The sequence below is a fragment of the Schistocerca nitens genome, chromosome 5 (genome assembly GCF_023898315.1).
Source record: "Schistocerca nitens isolate TAMUIC-IGC-003100 chromosome 5, iqSchNite1.1, whole genome shotgun sequence".
NCBI lineage: Eukaryota > Metazoa > Arthropoda > Insecta > Orthoptera > Acrididae > Schistocerca > Schistocerca nitens.
This window is the reverse complement of record NC_064618.1, coordinates 367299143-367315227: the sequence shown is the minus strand read 5'-3', so window position 1 is coordinate 367315227 and position 16085 is coordinate 367299143. Positions and strand designations below refer to the sequence as shown.

General features: G+C 45.9%; 1 protein-coding gene across 4 annotated transcripts in view; it reads right to left on the bottom strand.

Moving 5' to 3' along the window:
* Window positions 1-16085, bottom strand: part of LOC126259233 (irregular chiasm C-roughest protein) — a 1966280-nt gene that overhangs the window by 190275 nt on the left and 1759920 nt on the right. For all 4 annotated transcript variants that reach the window (XM_049955850.1, XM_049955849.1, XM_049955851.1 and 1 more), the window contains one exon: window positions 13598-13846. In XM_049955850.1, the coding sequence (XP_049811807.1) occupies window positions 13598-13838 (241 nt within the window). In that variant the 5' untranslated portion in view covers window positions 13839-13846. The remainder of the gene's footprint in view (window positions 1-13597; window positions 13847-16085) is intronic.

Sequence of the window (16085 nt, the reverse complement as noted above, 5' to 3'; positions counted from 1 at the left end):
TTCTTTGAGTTTTGCTCAGCTGTTTGAAAATGAAATAACTTAAGAGGTTATCCAGCACTGTCATTCATAATTTTTTGAAAGGGGACGTTTCAAAATAAGAGAAATCAGGGGTCGCACAGAAAAATTTAAGTGCTCGTTTATCCCGCGCGCCGTTCGAGAGTGGAACGGTAGAGAGACAGCTTGGTTCAAATGGCTCTGAGCACTATGGGACTCAACTGCTGTGGTCATAAGTCCCCTAGAACTTAGAACTACTTAAACCTAACTAACCTAAGGACAGAACACCCAGCCATCACGAGGCAGAGAAAATCCCTGACCCCGCCGGGAATCGAACCCGGGAACCCGGGCGTGGGAAGCGAGAACGCTACCGCACGACCACGAGATGCGGGCAGAGACAGCTTGAAGGTGGTTCATTGAACCCTCTGTCAGGCACTTAACTGTGAATAGCAGAGTAATCACGTAGATGTAGATGTAGACACTGAGACAATGACTGCTGTTTCAACAGAGAATCGATATTCATTATTAATAATTTCGTATTTTTTACTCAGTCTACAGAGGTCTCATATGAAATATTCGTGATGTTTTTTCATCCGAGGACGGAGAACTTGGACGGGTGCTGGCAGAGGAGCCGAACAGAAACGGCTTCACTTCTGATTACCGAGAAGTGATTGGATTAAGGAGAACAGCCGACGGCGTTAGACTAGCACCACCGGCACAAGGTGATCGTCAACGGTTAAGGCGGGCGCTGTTCTCGGCTGTGGCATCTGAATGCAGGACACGGCTTCCCCAGACACTAGCGCCCCCGGTCACGCCGACTGCGCTAGGCGCGCGGCGTATTTCCGGCTCAGCTCTGGAGCAGCCGCCCGCGGTCCCCGACCCTGCGGGGCGCCGGCTGACTCAGCCAGGAACGCGGGCACAGCGGGCCGGGACCCAGAGGCACGTCTAAAAACAGCGCCTGCCCGCGCCGCCCACGCGTCTGACGGCGCGGCTACACGGGTCCTGCTCACACCGTCGCTGGCTTTCGGCGCCACCTCCGTGCAAGCACTGTGCGCGTTGCTTGGACTGTAATCGATAGATATTACCATCAAACACTGGTTAAGGGCGCGGGCATTAAACCACGTAAATGCAGTCAGCGGTGCACTAATACACTATTGACCATTAAAATTGCTACACCAAGAAGAAATGCAGATGATAAACGTGTATTCATTGGACAAATATATTATACTAGAACTGACATGTGATTACGTTTTCACGCAATTTGGGTGCATAGATCCTGAGAAATCAGTACCCAGAACAACCATCTCTGGCCGTAATAACTGCCATGATACGCCTGGGCATTGACTCAAACAGAGCTTGGATGGCGTGTACAGGTAAAGCTGCCCATGCAAGCTTCAACACGATACTACAGTTCATCAAGATTAGTGACTGGCGTATTGTGACGAGTCAGTTGCTCGGCGACCACTGAACAGACGTTTTCAATTGGTGAGAGATATGGAGAATGTGCTGGCCAGGGCAACAGTCGAACATTTTCTGTATGCAGAAAGGCCCGTACAGGACCTGCAACGTGCGGTCGTGCATTATTCTGCTGAAATGTATGGTTTCGTAGGAATCGAATGAAGGGTAGAGCCACGGGTCGTAACACATCTAAAATGTATTGTCCACTGTTCAAAGTGCCGTCAATGCGAACAAGAGGTGACCGAGACGTGTAACCGATGGCACCCCATACCATCACGCCGGGTGATACGCCAGTATGGCTCTGAGCACTATGGGACTTAACAGCTATGGTCATCAGTCCCCCAGAACTTAGAACTACTTAAACCTAACTAACCTAAGGACAGCACACAACAACCAGCCATCACGAGGCAGAGAAAATCCCTGACCCCGCCGGGAATCGAACCCGGGAACCCGGGCGCGGGAAGCGAGAACGCTACCGCACGACCACGAGATGCGGGCAGATACGCCAGTATGGCGATGACAAATACACGCTTCCAATGTGCGTTCATCGCTATGTCGCCAAACACGGATGCGACCATCATGATGTTGTAAACAGAACCGGGATTCATCCGAAAAATGACGTTTTGCCATTCGTGCACCCAGCATCGTCGTTCAGTACCCCATCGCAGGCGCTCCTGTCTGTCAGACAGCGTCAAGGGTAACCGCAGCCATGATCTCCGAGCTGATAGTCCATGCTGCTGCAAACGTCGTCGAACTGTTCGTGCAGATGGTTGTTGTCTTGCAAACGTCCCCATCTGTGGACTCAGGGATCGAGACGTGGCTGCACGATCCGTTACAGCCATGCCGGATAAGATGCCTGTCATCTCGACTGCTAGTGATACGAGGCCGTTGGGATCCAGTACGGCGTTCAGTATTACCCTCCTGAACCCAACGATGCCATATTCTCCTAACAGTCATTGGATATCGACCACGGCGAACAGCAATGTCGCGATACGATAAAGCGCAATCGCGATAGGCGACAATCCGACCTTTATCAAAGTCGGAAACTTGATGGTACGCATTTCTCCTCCTTACACGAGGCATCACAACAACGTTTCACCAGGCAACGCCGGTGAACTGCTGTTTGTGTGTGAGAAATCGGTTGGAGACTTTCCTCATATCAGTACGTTTTAGGTGTCGCTACCGGCGCCAACCTTTTGTGAATGCTCTGAAAAGCTAATCATTTGCGAATCACAGCATCTTCTTCCTGTCGATTAAATTTCGCATCTGTAGCACGTCATCTTAGTGTTGTAGCAATTTTAATGGCCACTAGTGTAGAAAGTAAAGTCAATGCAAAAGCTGGCGGATGAATACATAGCAAGGTGAGTGCGAGATAAGTGATAAACTGACGTACACAATACCAGTTTTTCCCTCGCCGATGGAAACACCACAAGAAATGCGTGCTTCAACATAAAATGTAGGTGCTAGCCAAGTCTGCAGGTTACGTTCTTGTATTTGACTACGAACGGCACCTGTGCAAGTGTCCACAATACGTTGCAAGTGTCAATCGTCGTCAGGACAGTCTTCTGTGTAGTTGTGAGTACTTTGTGTCCGAGATGAGTAAATTCAAATGTGTGCAAATTGTTGGCACTCCTGTGATCGGTGGTTCCGTAACCAAAGTAACCGAACTATTTGCTGTTTCAAGCGGCACCGTTTCGGAGATCTATACAGGGACAGCGGAAAAACTTCATCTACTATGTCATAACGAGGACAAAAGTATGTGCTGATTGATCGTAGAGGAAGTTCACAGAAAAGGATTCTGACGAAAAATCAGAGTGACAGCTGCAAAAGTCACTACAGAACAGAATGTCGTACTCACGAACTCTGTCAGCATTAAAACAACAGGAGCTCCATACGCAGGGAATTGCAGTGGTGAGGATGCCCGTAACAGGAAACGTGGTGTCGAAGACACAAAACCTGGACTATGATGCAATAGAAGAAAGTCATTTGGTTCGATGAGTCTTGTTTCACACTGTTTGCAACTTTTGGCCGAGTTTACGTCCCAATACGGCAGGGGTTCGATGATGATTGGGCAGCCAGATCGTGGTAATCCGTGAGCCCCATGGTTACTATGCAGGATCGTATTACTGCCAAGTGTTAAGTGACCATTTTGGGTGATCGTTTGCATTCCACGACAGTTCCCCAATGTTGATACTGGGTTCCAAGACGACATGGCCTCTGTTCAGACAGCTGCCTTAATCAAGAACTGGTTTTGTGAACATTAATAGCCGGCCGCGGTGGCCGAGCGGTTCTAGGCGCTTCAGTCTGGAACCGCGCGACTGCTACGGTCGCAGGTTCGAATCCTGCCTCGGGCATGGATGTTTGTGATGTCCTTAGGTTAGTTAGGTTTAACTAGTTCTAAGTTCTAGGGGACTAATGACCTCAGCAGTTGAGTCCCATAGTGCTCAGAGCCATTTGAACCATTTTGTGATTACATTTTCACGCAATTTGGGTGCATACATCCTGAGAAATCAATACCCACAACAACCACATCTAGCCGTAATAACGGCATTGATACGCCTGGGCATTGAGTCAAACAAAGCTTGGATGGCGTGTACAGGTACAGCTAGCTGCCCATGCAGCTTCAACACCATACCACAGTTCATCAAGAGTAGTGACTGGCGTATTGTGACGAGCCAGTTGCTCGGACACCATACACCAGACGTTTTCAGTTGATGAGAGCTCTGGAGAATGTGCTGGCCAGGGCAGCAGTCGAACATTTTCTATGTCCAGAAAGGCCCGTACAGGACCAGCAACATGCGGTCGTGCATTATCCTGATGAAATGTAGGGTTTCGCAGGGATCGAATGAGGGTAGAGCCACTGGTCGTAACACATCTGAAATGTAACGTCCACTGTTCAAAGTGGCGTCAATACGAACAAGAGGTGGCACCCCCTACCATCACGCCCGGTGATACGCCAGTATGGCGATGACGAACACACGCTTCCAATGTGGGTTCACCGCGATGTCGCCAAACACGGATGCGACGATCATGATGCTGTAAACAGAACCTGGATTCATCCGAAAGAATGACGTTTTCCCATTCGTGCGCCCAGGTTCGTCGTTGAGTACACCATCGCGGGCGCTCCTGTCTCTGATGCAGCGTCAGCGGTAACCGCAGCCATGATCTCCGAGCTGATAGTCCATGCTGCTGCAAACGTCGTCGAACTGTTCGTGGAGATGGTTGTTGCCTTGCAAACGTCCCCATCTGTGGACTCAGGGATCGAGACGTGGCTGCACGATCCGTTACAGCCATGCCGGATAAGATGCCTGTCATCTCGACTGCTAGTGATACGAGGCCGTTGGGATCCAGTACGGCGTTACGTATTACCCTCCTGAACCCGCCGATGCCATATTCTCCTAACAGTCATTGGATATCGACCACGGCGAACAGCAATGTCGCGATACGATAAACCGCAATCGCGATAGGCGACAATCCGACCTTTATCAAAGTCGGAAACTTGATGTTACGCATTTCTCCTCCTTACACGAGGCATCACAACAACGTTTCACCAGGCAACGCCGGTGAACTGCTGTTTGTGTGTGAGAAATCGGTTGGAAACTTTCCTCATATCAGCACGTTTTAGGTGTCGCCACCGGCGCCAACCTTGTGTGAATGCTCTGAAAAGCTAATCATTTTCATATCACAGCATCTTCTTCCTGTCGGTTAAATTTCGCGTCTGTAGCACGTCATCTTCGTGGTGTAGCAATGTTAATGGCCAGTAGTGTACATTTCAGCAAGATAATACCCGCCCGCGAACGGTTTGAGTTTCTACTGCTTTTCTTCGTGCTTACCAAACCCTACTTTGGCCAGAAAGGTCGCCAGATCTCTCCCCAACTGAGAATGTTTGGAGCATTATGAGCAGGGATCGCCAACCTGCTCGGGACTTTGACGATCTAACGCGCCAATTGGACAAAATTTGGCTCTATATCCCTCAGGAGGAGTCTAACAACTCTGTGAACCATTGCCAAGCCGAATAACTGCTTGTATAAGGAACTGAGGTGGCCCAACGCGTTATTTACACGCTTAATTTGTGAAATGCTTTCTCTTGCACGAATCATCAGTTTTTCTGAAACTGCTATCATTCGTTTGTCTGTATATGTAGATTATATTTACCGATTTCCTTCCCATTCATATAAGTCATTCATGAGGCGTGTCGCGTCCCGGCACAGCCTCACTATACCAGAATGAAGTAAGTGCGAACTGTAGCACAATCGGGACGTTAACGACAATGGGTTAGTTATAAATTGCTATCAACCTTTATATCGGAGATGAGAGGGAGAGAATCTCCTGGGTTTGAAGCAAATAAGTTTCCTGAAAATAGGTTACAGAATTGCAATAGGCAGAAAAGATTGGTTAGTTTCTATCAAGTTTATTCTCACATATACTTCTGTGAGATGTTGGACCATAAACCCCTTAGTAACATTCAGTCTATTTATTCCGACTTATTACTTAAAAGCTAATTGCCGGTACATGTAAGGAACAAGTACAAAGCAATCACTTGTTCTTGGTTAGCACTGAAATCTCTCTAAGTAATTGAGACAAAGACTGACAGCCTCTATTCAACACTGTTCCAATGAAACTCTAAAAAATCCTACTTGACCTGCAGTTCCTGAGTGTCCACCACAGTCTGTCACCATCTTCTCGTAGATGAAGTCTTTATCAGCTGTATCAGCTGCTATAGGCCTACTCGGCCCCGCTGGCGTCTCGCTGCGGAATCTCCAAACTGCCGGCACTGGCTCTGAATCTGAATCTGAATCTCTGCTCCTAGCTATTCCGCTGGCTGGCTTTTTATTTCGTTTCTCATGTACTTGGGTGCACACGACTTAATTTTTTCACACGACCCTTTCATTTCTAAGTGATCAGAATGCACAAGAATGCCTCTGGTTCCACACGACACTTTCGTTTCTAGCTGCACACAACTTAATTTGGTTCCACACGAGTCTTTTCCGCACGTGACTGACACTCTCTCTTGCTGTATTATCCCCCTGGTGTTTGCGACTTCCATTGCACAAGTTTGATTCATGCTACTTCCTCTGGCAAGTCAAACACTAAGTTATTTGATCAACAAACCATACTTGGCAGCCTCCGCCGCTTTGATTTTATCCATACTGGATGGGAGGTCGTGGTTGTGAATGTCAATGTTAAAAAATATATCGGCTCAACCACTTGTTTATAGTGTAAAACACTAAGATTGACGCGTTTCGGAAGTCAAGCTTCCATCATCAGAATAATAAAAAGTAAAAGAACCTGTTAAAACTCGCTAAAATGGAACATGCACCAGGTACAATAAAATTGATAATAAAATTAAAACATCGTGGCTAGTTCCCTTGTTGCAGCCGTGTCTTCCAAGGCGCATCTCCACATAGTCATGGAAATATAAAAAACTCTAAAATGGTGTCGCCTATGGTGTTCAACATCTAACCACATGGCTCTTTCCTCTATCGTCGTAAACCGCCAGTGCGTCTTCGTTGATACCACACACCACGTAGCCAAACGCGGGTCAATCTTAGTGTTTTACACTATAAACAAGTGGTTGAGCCGATATATTTTTTAACATCTCCGCCGCTTATCTTGTCCCTACGTCCTGGTGGACTATTTCTTAATGTCGGCTGGCTGTTTGCCTATGGAGCCTGGACTCTTATTATCGTCACAATAGCAAGAATAAAAATTAAAATTTTCTACGGTCACAACAGGCGTCTCTCTTTTTCTAGTGTGCGTTTCATGCATCTGAAGACAGACAACTGAACATACTTAATCGTGTCCTGGCGCGTATAATGTAAGATGTGTTACCAATGTTAAAGTGCATGAATTTTTTCCGGGCCAGCTTTATTTTGCTCGCTCATTGGATGAAATTATCCAGTAAAATGTAATCGCTAGGCACATCTTTGCGCGGTAGGTCAATGAGAACATCGTCCAGAAACATTTTCGACGAGGAAAAGAAGACAAGGTGGAGGAGGTTCGATCACAGTGGCCGAAACGCGATCTAATCCGGATAATGTGGAACGGAAGGTGGCGGAACACAGTCTAGAGCTCCCCGCTGCGCCCGCCCTCTTCGGACGGAAGGAGGCGCCCGTGGGATTAAGAAGCGGGCGGAGGGCACAGTTTCTTGGAGCGAGTGCTCGCCACTTGACGGCGCACGCAGCTGGCGGGATCACAGGCCCTGTGTGCGCTCATTACGGTTCGCACACGACCCTCCATGAATATGCATAGGCTCCGCTGTTAGAAGACGGGAGGCCCACCCCAGACGGGTGCCAAAGCGTGAATCTCTCGCCTCCCGCCTTCTCCAAACCACCCTTTACCCCTTCCCCCGAACCCCCTCGTTTCAGCTCCACTCTGCCGCAGCATACGTGGGCTCCATTCGCTCGTGCGGAGAAATGCGTACTTCGCAGCTTCGAGATGCCCTACTGCGCCGCGCGGCGGCGACGGGCGCGACAGTAAAAATGCGGTAATAGATCGTTCCCGGCGGCCTTACGGGGATATCCGAGCTAAATCTCAGAATCTCCTCGCCCGCCAAGGAACGAGTTGACACTCTTATTACGCGCTCATCCGCGGTCGTTGGAGGAAAAAGTGCCGACGAGATGCGACATGTTAGCAAACTGGATAATTACGCGACGGCTATCCGGTGGATTTCGGGGGCACCCAAAGCGTAAGGTGGCCATCAACGGAGGGCAGCTGTTTCTCCCTCGCAATTTTAAAGTTGTAAAGTGGGGGCTTCTTTTTATACTTCCAAGGCTCTTGGATGCCAAATACGACAGTTAACGCATTAAAATCGAGCCAAAAATAATGGGTAAAAATAGCTTCGATTACATAAAAACAAAACATCTGGAAAGAAACAAGCTCAAAGAATCAGAAACAACGGAGACTCTTATAGAACTAAGACACTCAATTTACAAGTATAGCGAGGCAGAATAAATAATAATGACTATATATTATAAATTAAAGTCCCCGCCTCGTTTTTCTTCCTGTATGTGAAGGCTACTCTGACGAAGGGATTTTTGTATGGTTTTCACTAACAGAGAAACTGAATCACGAGGAAAGTTTATTGATTTACTTTATAAATATTTCGTGCAAATGGGTTCAAATGGCTCTGAGCACTATGGGACTCAACTGCCGAGGTCATTAGTCCCCTAGAACTTAGAACTAGTTAAACCTAACTAACCTAAGGACATCACAAACATCCATGCCCGAGGCAGGATTCGAACCTGCGACCGTAGCGGTCTTGCGGTTCCAGACTGCAGCGCCTTTAACCGCACGGCCACTTCGGCCGGCGTGCAAATGGGGTGAACTGTGATGGCTACTGTCGATTAAATCGTATCTCCTGAGGACTTTACTGATGTACGCTGTTTACATCGTTTGAGTTATATTAAAATTGGGAGTAACAGGCAGATAGCTAACGTTATTTTCTGTATTCTACTCGTAACTCTATACAGTGGCGCCTCAACAAAACTATCACTACGGCAGCAAAATCGTCCGGCTGAAGTAAGTAGTGGTACTCGTGAGATGCCGCCGTGGGTCGCTAGTATAGTAACGATAAATACAGGAATAACATGGACGAAAATACCGAATGGCAACATGAAAAGCAAATGGAGACCTGCAAATTCAGAAAACCATAAGAAAAGCAGGAGAACTGTTGTGATTATTCTAATCCCAGTCGGTGAATATGAAATTAAAAAATAAGGAAAAAAGTAAAAATCTATTAGCTTCCCGCAATTTACAGAGTAACCTATAATTTCAGTGTTATGAAAGACGAAATTTAAACTGAAATAGACCGAAACGTGTCACAATATTTATTCTCTTTGAAAGGACAGCCGTTACCCCTGTCGAAATTCAAAAGGTCATTAAACACCACTATGTGTTTAATGTAAAATATTCTGCACACTTGTTGGTAGTAGCACGAACATTTATAGTAGCTCTAACAATTTTTGGCCAGTTGTTGTAGAGTACCCACTCGTGCGCCGTCTCTAGTTAGTTCGACATTGATAGCTTGTTAATCCCTAATCTAGGAGGGCGTGCTGAAAAGTAATACCGCCGAATATTTTATGCAAAAATTCTTAAACATTTTTAAATAAAACAATCGTCATTAACATTCAACGCCTTTATTCCTCATCTCTACTGATTTGTAGCCTTGTGCCGCTAGAGGGCTCCAAATTGTAGCGTGTAGCATGGTGGTGCGTAACTACACTATTGGCCATTAAAATTGCTACACCACGAAGATGACGTGCTACAGACGCGAAATTTAACCGACAAGAAGAAGATGCTGTGATATGCAAATGATAAGCTTCTCAGAGCATTCACACAAGTTTGGCGCCGGTGGCGACATCTACAACGTGCTGACGTGAGGGAAGTTTCCAACCGATTTCTCGTACACAAACAGCAGTTGACCGGCGTTGCCTGGTGAAACGTTGTTGTGATGCCTCTTGTAAGGAGGAGAAAAGCGCACCATCACGTTTCCGACCTTGATAAAGGTCGGATTGTAACCTATCGCGATTGCGGTTTATCGTATCGCGACATTGCTGCTCTCGTTGGTCGAGATCCAATGACTGTTAGCAGAATATGGAATCGGTGGGTTCAGGAGGGTAATACGGAACGCCGTGTTGGATCCCGACGGCCTCGTATCACTAGCAGTCGAGATGACAGGCATCTTATCCTCATGGCTGTAACGGATCGTACTGCCGCGTCTGAATCCCTGAGTCAACAGATGGGGACATTTGCAAGACAACAACCACCTGCACGAACAGTTCAATGACGTTTGCAGCAGCATGGACTATCAGCTCGGAGACCATGGTTGCGGTTGCCCTTGACGCTGCATCACAGACAGGAGCGCCTGCGATGGTGTACTCAACGACGAACCTGGGTGCACGAATGGGAAAACGTCATTTTTTCGGATGAATACAGGTTCTGTTTACAGCATCATGATTGTCGCATCCGTGTTTGGCGACATCGCGGTGAACGCACATTGGAAGCGTGTATTCGTCATCGCCATACTGGCGTATCACCGGGCGTGATGGTAGGGGGTGCCACCTCTTGTTCGCAGTGACGGCACTTTGAACAGTGGACGTTACATTTCAGATGTGTTGCGACCCGTGGCTCTACCCTTCATTCGATCCCTGCGAAACCCTACATTTCATCAGGATAATGCACGACCGCATGTCCGCAGGTCGTGGTCGTGCGGTAGCGTTCTCGCTTCCCACGCCCGGGTTCCCGGGTTCGATTCCCGGCGGGGTCAGGGATTTTCTCTGCCTCGTGATGACTGGGTGTTGTGTGATGTCCTTAGGTTAGTTAGGTTTAAGTAGTTCTAAGTTCTAGGGGACTGATGACCATACATGTTAAGTCCCATAGTGCTCAGAGCCATTTGAACCACGACCGCATGTTGAAGGTCCTGTACGGGCCTTTCTGGATACAGAAAATGTTCCACTGCTGCCCTGGCCAGCACATTCTCTAGATCTCACACCAACTGAAAACTCTGGTCAATGGTGGCCGACCAACTGGTCCGTCACAATACGCCAGTCACTACTCTTGATGAACTGTGGTATCGTGTTGAAGCTTCATGGGCAGCTGTACCTGTACACGCCATCCAAGCTCTGTTCGACGCAATTCCCAGGCGTATTAAGGGCAATATTACGGCCAGAGGTGGTTGTCCTGGGTACTGATTTCTCCGGATGTATGCACCCAAATTGCGTGAAAATGTAATCACATGTCAGTTCTAGTATAATATATTTGTCCAATGAATACCCGTTTATCACCTGCATTTCTTCTTGGTGTAGCAATTTTAATGGCCAGTAGTGTATGTCGATGCGTGAGAACCAGTGTGCCGCAATGGCTTTTCTAATTCGGAGAGTTTGTCCACACATGGAGCACCCTCTGCTTCAACACGACAATGGCAGACCACACACGAGTACTGTGACGTCTGCAGCAATCCGACGCCTTGGGTTCATCCTCCATACCGTCCCCACTTGGTACCATCCGATTTTTATCTCTTTCTCCAAAACTTAATGAACACCTTCGAGGATTGGTTTGTTAGAGATGAAGTAGTGCAAGCAGAGGCGAGGTTCTGGCTCTCATTGGTTTAAACGTGTTCGTCGTCAGGGTAACTACGTAGAGAAATAAATATGTAGATTTAAAGAATAAAGATGTAGAATATTAACGTTTGTTTTGCTTTAAGAGTTTTCATATAAGAAATCGGAGGCATTATTTCTCAGCACGCCCTCGTACATTCCTTTAACACTATATTCATCATGTTAATATTGTGCGTGGAACAGATAATCTGAGAAACTTGTAACGTATTATTATCTTTACGACGTTTCTCATCGAGCCATATACGTTATCTCGCATTTCTAGCTGCTTCTCTCACACAAATAATGATAAAAATTCAGGAATTCAGGGTCGCCACCAGCCCAAGCCCTTCCTAACCATTTAGAAAAAAAATCGTTGCTGGAAAATTATTAGTTTAATTACTTTAACAATTTAATTACAAGTATGCAAATTTCTTTAAGTAGCCATATAAATAGGACTCCATGTCGTGCATGAAGCAACTTTATTAATTCAGGATTGGAAATCGGAGTAATTGTGTAAGATCAACACCACAGAATTTATCTTTCACGTAGATCATTTATTGTATCTAAGTATTTGGTTACGCATCCTAACTACACATGACTGTTACCTGACTAGAAATATTTAAGTAAGAATTACGTGAGAATGTAACAGAGCACAATTTAACTAGAGCAAGAAGAAACACAGAAAACGGGGGTGGGAGACAATGATACTATCACCTCCTTTGCATTCATATCATAAAAATATCTCAGTGAGATTCGCATTACGATTCTACGCATGCACTATTCGCACAGAGGTTTAACCAATGCACGAGGTTGTGCGATAATTATTCAACATACTAACTGCGTCTGCTGCTTGCAAACGGCCGAACTAGAGCACGTGGTTCATTTCGAATCAAACTGTTGTGCTGCTTTGTAGAAAGCGCACGAAAGAACAGATATTCTTGCAGAAATTATAGCTCATTAAATAAGCAAACTGTTAAAATAAAGCCTATTGCGGTGCCGTGGTGGACCAGAAGGGTCATTGATTACCAAACACGTGGCAAAAATTCGACACACAAAGACAAAAGCAACTTCCACAAAATATAAGATTAAAAATCATACTCGCTTCGACACAGTATTATACTCATGTCGGTTGAAGTGATCCTAACCAGCTTTTCCTAATCAGATTTACCGTTTGAAATTCTACTTCATCGTTGTTCAAAATGAACAAAGTAACTTCCACATTTTAAACTCAAACAGCCAAAAATCGCCTATTTAAAGCAATATAAATATAGCGCATTTAGAAAAATAACTCGCTTCACACGTTTCAGTTAAGCTGAAGTTCTTAAGTATTTCAACAGTTAAACATGACGGAAGTCCTAATTCAACCTGCTTCCTATCAACTGAAATCCCTCTTAAGAGCTACGATCCGTACTCACCAAATGTTCACCGAAGAGTGGTCCTTTCTCTTTCCAGATTACCTAGCTCCCCGTGCAGCGGAAGCTACCAGAAGGGTAGCCCTCCGTCACCAACCTCACACACAAAAACAGCCTTCGACACAGCCTTCGACTATGAAACGACTTCACAGAGACGACCAATTTTTGAGTTTAGTATATTTTATATTTTACCAAAATTTTATGCTGTCTGCTTCCTCGTTTTGGGCCATCCTATCTAAATTCGATTGTTAGGTTGCAGAATACTTCCATTTTTCCCACTGCATTTTTTCCCGATCTCCGTCTTCAGAAGACTATTTCCGTTTTTAAAGTTCTCCGTTACTATTGCCTCAAATTTTTACCTAATTCGCTGCGTATTTCGTGTATTAATTACTATACTATCTTCCTTAAGTTTGACGATGTAGGAAGTGTTACTCACAAACGCTGATACTGCAGTCGTTGGTTATTTACCCTCGGGCGAGAATAATGCTGCAGATTGGGTATTTGTACATACAGGAGAACAGCAACGGTACAACGATTCTGAACTGCAAATGATGTACACACTCTTCGTCGGTGTACGTGTACACACGAGAGAACTACGGCGGCGCAGTAGGTCTGAAACTGCTGTGTGGTACTCACCCTCCTCGTCGCTGCCGATCATGGAGTATCGGTCGAAGCCGGACAGGTTGCGGTCGGTGCCGAGGCCGAAGTCGTCCTTGGTCCACTGCAGCATGCCCGTCTTGTTGATGACGCGGCAGGGCAGCGTGACGCGCGTGCCCTCGACGGCGGTCTGGTCTTGGGGCTCCATGGCGAAGCGCTGCTCGCCGCGCGCCGACACCGCCAGCCACAGCAGCGCCGCCCACCACACCTGGCGGCGCATCGTGGCCCCTGCCGACACACCACCACACCACCCGCTCAACACACTCTTCCAGGCAGCCAGCTCACAGTCACTGGGCTTCACGTGCCCTTAGCGCTAGGATTTCACCCGGAACAAGTCCCGCCCATTCACACCCCTCCGCGCCTATCCATAGTATAACGCCCTCCCCTAAACAGCCGCCAGTTCCCCAAACTGGAAGCTACATCAGTTATCGCCACAGTCCAACACATGTTAGACTGTGATAAAATTCAGTAACGATAAGAAACTTACGTTTTTCTGGGTAGTAATGTAATATGAGTCTGCATTATTAAAGAAATAAAAATATTTAAGGAGAATTGAAAGCATCGCCAGCAATAGAAAACAAAAAAATAACGTGATGTTATTTAAGGGCAATAAGGACAAATTTTCATTAACTAATTCACATATTATAATACGTTTATTTGAGGGAAACAGCAGAGCAAACATACAATGCGAAAACAGTGGTCTTGAATCTGTCCAGTCGGTAGTAAAGCCACGGATGCAGTCGAATAACTCTGTTGTCTAAAATCAGCGTTATACAGGGTGTCACAAAAAGGTACGGCCAAACTTTCAGGAAACATTCCTCACACACAAAGAAAGAAAATATGTTATGTGGACACGTGTCCGGAAACGCTTACTTTCCATGTTAGAGCTCATTTTATTACTTCTCTTCAAATCACATTAATCATGGGATGGAAACACACAGCAACAGAACGTACCAGCGTGACTTCAAACACTTTGTTACAGGAAATGTTCAAAATGTCCTCCGTTAGCGAGGATACGTGCATCCACCCTCCGTCGCATGGAATCCCTGATGCGCTGATGCAGCCCTGGAGAATGGCGTATTGTATCACAGCCGTCCACAATACGAGCACGAAGAGTCTCTACATTTGGTACCGGGGTTGCGTAGACAAGAGCTTTCAAATGCCCCCATAAATGAAAGTCAAGAGGGTTGAGGTCAGGAAAGCGTGGAGGCCATGGAATTGGTCCGTCTCTACCAATCCATTGGTCACCGAATCTGTTGTTGAGAAGCGCACGAACACTTCGACTGAAATGTGCAGGAGTTCCATCGTGCATGAACCACATGTTGTGTCGTACTTGTAAAGGGACATGTTCTAGCAGCACAGGTAAAGTATCCCGTATGAAATCATGATAATGTGCTCCATTGAGCGTAGGTGGAAGAACATGGGGCCCAATCAAGACATCACCAACAATGCCTGCCCAAATGTTCACAGAAAATCTGTGTTGATGACGTGATTGCACAATTGCAACATTACCTTCCTTCAATTGGGCCAACTGGCGGTGAATCGAGGAAGTACAGTACATACTGACGAAACTAAAATGAGCTCTAACATGGAAATTAAGCGTTTCCGGACACATTCCACATAACATCTTTTCTTTATTTGTGTATGAGGAGTGTTTCCTGAAAGTTTGGCCGTATCTTTTTGTAACACCCTGTATAGAAATAAGTGAAGGCTGTTTTGTTTATGTAGGCGCTCATAGTAGCTCACGAAATTTGAAGAATATAAGAATGTCATAAAGTAGAAATGCCTAATGAAAGCAGGAAGATATTTGCTTGTATGACATATTTCGTTAGTATTTGCATGGGTAATGGGCGAATTTCAACTTGTAAATTCTTCCAGTGCCAACCCTGCGCATTATAAACGAGGTTACAAAGAATTGTGTCTGTTTCTGTGTGATTACTGTCCTATATGCTGTTGCAAACGACTCAGGAAAATAATGTGTCGTTATTATTTGTCCTGTCTGTTTTTAACCAAAAGATTTATTAATTTCGTAATTGACATTCAAACCATTTTTTAAAAATAATAATGTGATGTGTATGTTTGTCACAGAGCAGTTATGGAGGCAATTAAAGCTGCGGTGTTTCACGGCTGTAAAACGTCCTTCATGCTGTGCTAGTTCTTCTTTCACCCCTGAAACTTTTCAGCAAAACTATTCAGTGAATAGCTCGCAAAACCAGCTTGGATCGATCTAGCAAGAACAAAGTAATTTTGATGCCCTCTGGAAGTAGAGTGAACATTGGTGCTTGTTTCACATATACTGTCCGAGTTCTGAACCTTAAGTGTCAAGTATACTGTGGCTCCACTTTCTCCAAGCAAATTACTCTTTGAGGGTAGGTTTATCCTGTTTTAGCTTTGGCTGCTTTTCCTCCCATAGAAGTATGTTTCTTCATAGGCTATTCATCTGAATACTGAGTTCTCGTATTTAAAG